The sequence below is a fragment of the Grampus griseus genome (assembly GCF_964374135.1).
Source record: "Grampus griseus genome assembly, chromosome: 1".
Taxonomy (NCBI): domain Eukaryota; kingdom Metazoa; phylum Chordata; class Mammalia; order Artiodactyla; family Delphinidae; genus Grampus; species Grampus griseus.
In genome coordinates, this window is record NC_139017.1 from 75,379,332 (window position 1) to 75,388,106 (window position 8,775).

The 8,775-nt window shown below is 42.4% G+C and overlaps 1 protein-coding gene across 2 annotated transcripts in view; it reads right to left on the bottom strand.

The window, feature by feature from the left end:
• Positions 1-1,341, bottom strand: part of RPRD2 (regulation of nuclear pre-mRNA domain containing 2) — a gene marked incomplete at its 5' end in the record, with an annotated part of 82,100 nt that extends 80,759 nt beyond the window's left edge. For both annotated transcript variants that reach the window (XM_082651076.1, XM_082651077.1), the window contains one exon: positions 1,137-1,341. In XM_082651076.1, the coding sequence (XP_082507202.1) occupies positions 1,137-1,341 (205 nt within the window). The remainder of the gene's footprint in view (positions 1-1,136) is intronic.
• Between the last annotated feature and the right edge of the window lie 7,434 nt (positions 1,342-8,775).

The window sequence follows — 8,775 nt, forward strand, 5'->3', positions numbered from 1 at the left end:
ACAAATGATTTGAAGTTTGGGGTCTATGATTTTGTAAATTTTATCCATCTGTTCCCTAAAAGTAAACACAAATTAAAACACTATAGGGGCAATAGCAAAAGTGGAATAAGAAGAATTAAGTGAATGATGGGTGTCACTGGTGACGTGCCATAGACAGGAAGCAGACCTAAAATTCAAATAGATATACATGGATTTAGGGTCAACCCTCTCTTCTCAGCAGGAAGCAACAAATGACTTCTCCACACTTTGTCCTAAAAGATCTGAAATTTTCTGCAATCCATGCTTCCTGACAGTCTAACAGACCTCTTTTCTGCAGTAACGCAGCAAAGTGAAAAAAACTCCACGATGTAGACAAAAAAGCAATTAACTGGGGTAAAAAAGTAGTACCTATTCAAAAAGCACACTTCCTGATTCTTTGTTTTGATTACCTATGAAACCAATTCCTATTCTTTAAAAAGGTATCTGAACTGGTTGAAAAGTAGCCGGATATGTTTTCCATTTTATGGTGTTAGTGGCGATACTGACTACGGTTGTTTCCGGTCAGTATCAAGAAGCCTGTATTTTACTGCAGCAAACATAGCTACAAAAACCTCTCAGGTGGTCGCCTCAGCTCTATGTGGAGCTCACGTTACCTCTTCATCTAGGTAAGGCCCTTCTTATTACACATCACACGTTTTAGGTCAGTGGAAAATAGAATGGTCCCACATATTCCAGCGAAGTAGGTGCATTTACTACTGCTTAAACCATAGCGTGTCTATCACCAGGAAAACAAGAAATCATTAACACGTCAGGGCCTATAAGAAATAAACGGACGCAACAATTTCTGTGAAGGTTCAGTAAAAACAACATCATCTTACAAAGCTCTGAAACAACATGTAAATCTCAACAGATTTGGGCCCAACGGCCCAAGGTCACACCAAGTCAGTCGCTATAAAATCCAAGAAATGATGAGCCTCCTGCAGTTCAGGACAATCCCGGCTAGGAACAGGGTCTGAGTTTGGGTACACTCTGGTCGAAGCTTTAATATGAACAACCCCAACCGAATGCAGCGGCTCCACAGGGAAACCCTAAGCGTTTCGGGTAGTATTTCCTTCCATCCCCAGTCTTCCCTTCCCTAGTCACCCCCCAACACTCACATCTCCGGAGCCACTTCATCCAATGGTAGACGATAGTAGTGTGGTGTTTCTTGTTCTCTATACACCAAGACGACAAGCCTTGAATAGATTCCATGGTGTTAGTTACCGACTGGAATTTTCGATCCAACGAGGACTCCAGAGCCCCTGCCGAAGAGGCCGACGAGGAGGAGGCCTTACTGCCGCCTCCGCCGCCGCCGGCCGCCATCTTCCCGGTTTGCACAAGCGCTGCTGCTCCTCTGGCGGCCGCGGCGGCGGCGGCGGCGGCGGGAGCGGGCAAAACAATCACTGCGAGTGCGTGAAAGCCGCAGGTGGGGAGGGGGGCCAGGGGGTGGGGATGGTGCACGCGCTAGGCTCTTCTGGAGGTAGGACGGGAGGACCAGCTGCTGGGCACGCTGGCGGCTCCTACACGCTGCAAAGAGGGGCTGCAGATTTCGACGGTTTATCGGAATTGTTCAAGGGATTGTGTTTAAACCAGTCAGTAATCACGGAAGAACTGCGCAGAAAACAGGTCCTGCAAAGCCTTTCTAAACGCCTGGCCTGGAAATTAATGGTTTTATACTCTTCGGCTCTCAACGCTTAAGGCCGTTGCCCACACTCCTCTAAGAGCGGCCATGAATATCTTAAAGTTAATACTACCCGACTGCCCCTTCAGTTGCAGAAATCTTTCTCCTTTAGATCCTCTAGCACAGAAAGGCGCAAGGCTACCTAGTCAGGATTTTTTTTGCAACGCAATAGCAGCAAAGGGACAGCAACACGATCGCGCACGCGCTGCTTGGCCCCGCCCCCCTGCTTCCTTCTCAACCTAGAAAAAGCAGAGGGAGGTGTGATGGCGGGGCAATCTGGCCAATCAAGGGAGAAGAACGGGAAGCGCGCGCAGAAGCCCACAAGCCCCAAGGGCTAAGGAGGCGCTTCGAGTATTCGTGCGCCTGCGCAGCAGGCCAGCGCGTAGCGGGCTGGGAGGAAAAACGGGGAGAGAAGGGTGGGAGAGGGAGTTGGTCAAACTAAGGAGAGGTTGGGGGAGGGGCTTCACCGCTCCGCCCCGCGTTTTGCTTCCTAGCGAGGTGTCTCCCTTGGGGCTGTCCAGCTCACACAGCAGGGCCGAGAAACTCCCACCGCTCAGCGGCCACTGTTATTTTCTGGCACCTGCAGCTGCCGCCGCCGCCGCCGCTGCTAATTTCTCGGGGCACCGACGCGCCACAAAGTAGCTAGCAGCCATCTTGCAGTGCCTCAGAGGATGCGCATGCGCCAGCTCCAGCGAGCCAGTCACTACGCAGACTCCCAGACCAAACAATTTTTTACACTCCCTTGGGACATTAACACTCACAGCCACTTGACTTTTTGGATTATAGGAAGAGGAAGTAAATGAAGTGAAACGAAAATTTTCCCCGTAGAATTTTCGAGACGCGGAAACAATAAAAGGCAAGATGTGATCTCACCTTCGCCAGATATGTTACAGCCTCACAATTGCATAATACATTATAGTTTACAAAAGCCTTAGATATTTATTATTACATTGATTAGCACAACCTAGATTAACCGTGCAATTGCATATGCCTATGTAAATTCTCTGGGCAGATTTGGAGACTTCTTTGTTCCACTGAACACATGCAGTTATTGTATTTTAATTCTTTCACGTCTTCCCAGTAGACTCACGTTTTTTGAGGCAGGGAACCTGTTTTGTCAAGCTCACGTATAGTATTTGTTAATTCAACAAAAAGTTGTTGAACGTCTTGTGCCAAGTACAGTTTTAGATGTGGGGGAGTAACATAGCAAAATAGACAAATATCCCTTTTTTCTGGGGCTTATTGGCAGGAGACCATAAAAAATATATCAGGGAGTAATAAGTTCTATGAAGTAGCATGAAGCAAGTTAAGGAAGAGAGAGGGGTTGTGTGTGTGGTCCTTAAGGGAATGGGAATGGTGGTTTGGTGATCAAGGAAGGCTTCTGGAAGGAAGTGATACTTGATCTGAATGTTGAGCACAAGGTAACCAAGCAAATATGGGGGAGGGGGAGAAAAACATGCTGGCAGGTGGAACAGCAAGTGTAAAGGACCTAAAACAGCAATGGCTTGATATATTAGAGGAAGAACAAGGAGGCCATTGTGGCTAGAGAAGAGGACAAGTGATAGAATATGAAATCTGAGAGGTGAAGGGAGAGAGTTCATGTAGGGCCTGGAAGGCCACTGTAAAGACTTTGGCTTTTAACTTTGAGGTGGGGAACACTTAAGCAGAGCAGTTTTAAGCAGAAAAGTTACATAGCATTCTCTTTAAAAGATTACAGTGGTTGCTATGTTGAAAATAGACTGACTGCAGAGCCACCAGAGGCTATTGGAGTAATCCAGACAAGGAAATGATGGTGGCTTCTACTAGCATGGCAAAAAAAAAAGAGGAGTGGCGTCAGATCCTGGATAGTTTGAAGGTAGAGCCGAAAGGATTGCTCATGGATTTAAGGGGAATATGAGAAGAAGAAAAAAAAAGAGTCTAATATGACACCAAGGTTTCTGACCTGATTAACTAGAACAGTGTTTCTCAGCCTTTTTTTCCATTGCTGTTGACCCTAAAGATTCTTCTTAGATATTTTTTCCTATTCCCCCAACCCCCATGAAATGTTAATACCACAGTTATATTGTATATCTGTTTATGTACTGTCTGTATATTTGTGCTTTATACAAGAGTAAGCATGAAGTTTACTTTTTATTCAATGCAGAGTTAAGTGTGACTAAAATCTTTGTTAAAAATTAAAAAAATTTTTGATGTCTTTCTTCCATTGGATGATTCTTCTTTTTTTTTTTTTTTTGATATTTATTTATTTGGTTGTGCCTGGTCAGTTGCAGCTCGCGGGCTTCTTAGTTGTGGCATGCAAACTCTTAGTTGCGGCATGCATGTGGGATCTAGTTCCCTGACCAGGGATCGAACCCGGGCCCCCTGCACTGGGAGCATGGAGTCTTATCCACTGCGCCACCAGGGAAGTCCCAAAACTTAAAAATTTTAACGCTAATAATATTTAACTTTATAACTGTATTTGCTGAATAAACTTTAATGTAATTTATGTATATAAATTGTAATTCACTGCATTACATATGTAAATTAACAATTTATATAAATACATAATAGCAATGAAATCGGTTTTTGATTTTTTTTTTTTTTTTGCCACACCATGCGGCTTGTGGGATCTTAGTTCCTTGACCAGGGATCAAACCCGGGCCATGGCAGTGAAAGCGCTGAGTCCTAACCACTGGACCACCAGGGAATCAGTGTTTTTTTTTAAATTTTATTTGTTTATTTATTTATTTTTGGCTGCATTTGGTCTTCGTTGCTGCGCACGGGCTTTCTCTAGTTGCCGCGAGCGGGCTTCTCATCGCTGTGGCTTCTCATTGCGGAGCACAGGCTCTAGGCACACGGGCTTCAGTAGTTGTGGCACACGGGTTCAGTAGTTGTGGCTCGCAGGCTCTAGAGCGCAGGCTCAGTAGTTGTGGTGCACGGGCTTAGTTGCTCCGCGGCATGTGGGATCTTCCCAGACCAGGACTCGAACCCGTGTCCCCTATATTGGCAGACGGATTCTTAACCACTGCACCACCAGGGAAGCCTGGGAATGAGTTTTTAAAAAATCATTCAAAACTGTTATATTTCCAGCAGAAGTAAAATAATTGAAAAATTAATTTCTTAAAAAAATTTAGTGAACTTTTAACTTTATTTTATTTATTTATTTTTGGCTGCGTTGGGTCTTCGTTGCTGTGCATGGGCTTTCTTTAGTTGCGGCAGGCAGGGGCTAGTCTTCGTTGCGGTGCGCGGGCTTCTCATTGCAGTGGCTTCTCTTGTTGCGGAGCACGGGCTCTAGGCACGCGGGCTCAGTAGTTGTGGCACACGGGCTTACTGACTTTGCATACAATTTTTGTATCTTCCATGAACTCAATGTCATTGCTGCTTGTGTCACACCCAAGAAAATGAGAGAAATTAAATGAGTAAGATTTTGTTTGGTAGAGTTGAGCTTTGGAAGGTGACAAAGCATTGTAATATCTAAGACTTTTTCATCCCCCAAGAGCCAACTTTTTCTCCGTGTGGGGTGATATTGTTCCCTCGGAGAATGGATTGCCATTTTCTCAGACGGACTAGGGGAGGAAAGGGGAAGGAGCAGTCCTGTGAGAAATGAGTAGAAATCGGGATTTCAGTTAAACATCTTGAGTATCAGAGGCATAAATGGCACCAGATGTTGCGAGTCTAAAGTTCATGAAAAAGTTCTTGGTAGGAAACATCAGTTTAAGAATTGTCAGTATATAGATGATCTTAAAGCCATGAGATGGATGAGGTTGCCCAGAAGTGAGTGAGCGTAGATAGAATAGAGGACCAAGGACTGGGCTATAAGGAGCAAGTTTCAAAGGATATTGAAAATGAATGACCAGCGAAGGAGAACCCAGAAAGTAATGTTCTGAAAGCCATGTAATGAATATTTGTCAAGCAGAAGGGAGTAATTGTGTCAGGTGTTGCTGCATAGGTTGCATAAGTTGAGGACTGAGATAACCACTGAATCTGGCAAACACAGTAGTCACTGGTGGTCTTGACAAGGGCTGTTTCCAGGAAGTGAAGTGATTAGAGAGGGTTCTAGAGAGAATGGGAGATGTGGAGTTAATGTGGTGACAACTCTTTCAAGAAATAAAATGGGATCAGAGAAATGGAGCTGAAGCTGGAGGGAAATGTGGGTTCAAAAGGTCATTTCTTTTTTCCAAGGTGGGAAATGATGTAGCTATTATCAGATGCTACAGTTGATACAGGATAGAGATGGGACAATTGCTGGCTGATTTCCTTGAGTAAGTGGAAGAGGATAGGATCAGGTGATAGGTCCATAGACAGTTCCTTTCTTGTAACAGGAAGGTAGAATCTAGGTAGAGAGATTCAGGTAGGTTGATAGATGTGTTGGTGAGAATGTGCAGAAATTCTCTTCAATTGCTTCTCTTTTCTCAGTGAAATAGGTAGGCACTGCAATAGGTGCTGAGGAAGCACACTCTTAAAAAGCATCAAAGATCTATTAATTGCCAATTCCAGTGCACTGTTTACAGTCTCAGCCTTCAGCTTTTTCTGTTAGTGCAATGGTTTAGAGTAAGACACTTAGAACCAGACTGCTCAAATTCAGGCTCTGCCACTTGCCGTTGGCAATTTACTTGCGAGTGGCAATTTACTTTACTGCCACTTACCATTGGCAATTTACTCTCTGTGGTGCTATAATTATTAAATGAGTTAATGTGTGCACAGTGTTTAAAGTAGTGCCTGGCTTAGTAAAGGCTTGATGATGTTGATGTCAGCTATTATTTATTATACTTAAATCTTTCTTAAAATTCATTTCCCTTTGCTTCTGTTAAATATACAATCATTAATCAGATCCCACTAAATGGATCCTTTCTCCGCCCATTGCTAGTTTTCTTACCCCCTTGTGTTTGCCAAAGTTCCATTTTTAGCCCTTCTCTCATTTTTATGCTCATTCTCTCCCAAAGATTAAATTTATCACCTGCATTCAGATTTATTCAAGTTGGATATCCTAGTTATCTTTGATTCTACCCCTTCAACTAGTTATCAAATCTTGTAGACTTCTACCTAGATATTTCTTGCGTGAATTCCCTTCTTTTCATTCCCCTTGCCCTCTACCTAAAGATTATCACCTTTCTACATATCAACAGCATCACGATCAGCTTCCTAGTATATCTCTTCAGCTTATATACATTACCAGACTAATCGCCTAGTTTTCCCCTACTCAAAAAACAAAACCAAAAAACTTCTTCCTTGTTATGTACCAAGTTAAGTAAAAGCCCTAACTTTTAAGACACTCCACAATGGTTCCAATCTAACTTCCCAGTATTATCTCAAATGCCTTTCCTCCAAGGTTCCTTGGGCTCCAAACTGTTCCTTTTCCTTAAATATATCCTGTAATTTTCTATTTATAATTAATTCTGCCTAAAATATCCTCTTCTATTACCAAAATTCTACCTATCTTTCAAGAACTATCTTAAATTGCCTCTTTCAGGCACTATCTTAAGAACTATCTTAAATTGCCTCTTTCAAGAACTATCTTAAATTGCCTCTTTCAGGCAAACTTCCCTGATCATTCCAACTGGATCGAATCTTTTGAACAGTAGCATTTTCTGCCCTGAATAAAATTACATGTCTGTTAACTACAGAATATTGCATTGAATAACATGCAAAAGCACCCTGATTGCTAAACAGTGTTAGTTATGACTGAATTGTCTTATCCAAAAATAATTATTTGGTACCTATATTACAATGATATTGCCATTGTTCAAGATATTTCTGGAAATTCATCAAGGTAAGCCACATATAGGAAGGACGTATCAGTCCAGTAACTTTATATTTGCATTTTTTAACAAAGAAAGCTATTATCTACCTTGATCATTTCACTTAATTCTCCATGATAAATTCCAAATGACTTTTAAAGTTCTCTCCAGAACGCTACAGAGGACAAATAACTGCCGTTAACTAAAGATATAACTTCAGATTATGAAAGAAATTACTAAAGTTCACAATGTATTCTAAGTGATAACAGCATCCCAAGATAGGAATTATTCTGAGTCTAGCATTCATCTGAAAGAACACATCTGTCCCTACCACCTATTTCACAAATGAAGCAGCATGTGTAGGGACTAAGTTTGGGTTCTAGTCAAACCTGGGTTCAAATTAAACTCCATCACTTACTAGCCATAACCTTGAAGCAAATTACTTACTCTTAGCTTCAGATTTACTCTTAGCTTCAGATTTCTCACCTCTAAAAATCTACTTTCCTCACAAATTTGTTCTGATAAAGGAGGCAATGCATATCGAGCACAATGCTTAATACAGTACAGGATCAGATAAATTAAAAAACCACCACCACCCTGAAGCACAGGGAGTTAAGACTTAAAACAAGGATTAAGTCTCACTATGGGTACAGTAAGCCCCCTACAGACGAACCTTCAAGTTCAGAACTTTCAAAGATGCAAACATGCCCCTGTATGCCAGCTGTTGTACTGTACTACTGTACTTTTCAAGGTACTGTACTGTAAGATTCAAAATGTTTTGTTATGTATTACTTTGTGAAAAGTATTACAAACTGATTACAGTACAGCAATTGTGAATTGGGTTTTGTTGGATGTACGAACAAATTGGACTTATGAATGTGCTTGTGGAATGGAATATTTTTTTTTAATTTATTTTTGCTGTGTTGGGTCTTCGTTTCTGTACGTGGGCTTTCTCTAGTTGTGGCAAGCGGGGGCCACTTTTCATCGCAGTGCGCATGCCTCTCACTATCGCGGCCTCTCATTGCGGAGTACAGGCTCCAGACGCGCACGCTCAGTAGTTGTGGCTCACGGGCCTAGTTGCTCTGCAGCACGTGGGATCCTCCCAGACCAGGGCTCGAACCCGTGTCCCCTGCATTAGCAGGCAGATTCTCAACCACTGCACCACCAGGGAAGCCCTGGAACTCATTCTTTTATGTAGGGAACTTACTGAACTTTATAATGAACAAAAAGACTCCTTTTAGGTCTTCAGCAAACAATACATTTTTGAAGTTGTATATAAATTATTTACACGCATATTTGTAATAAATCCTTTAATAAAAGCAAAAGCACTTACTTCTGACAATGTTTTCCCCTGGATTT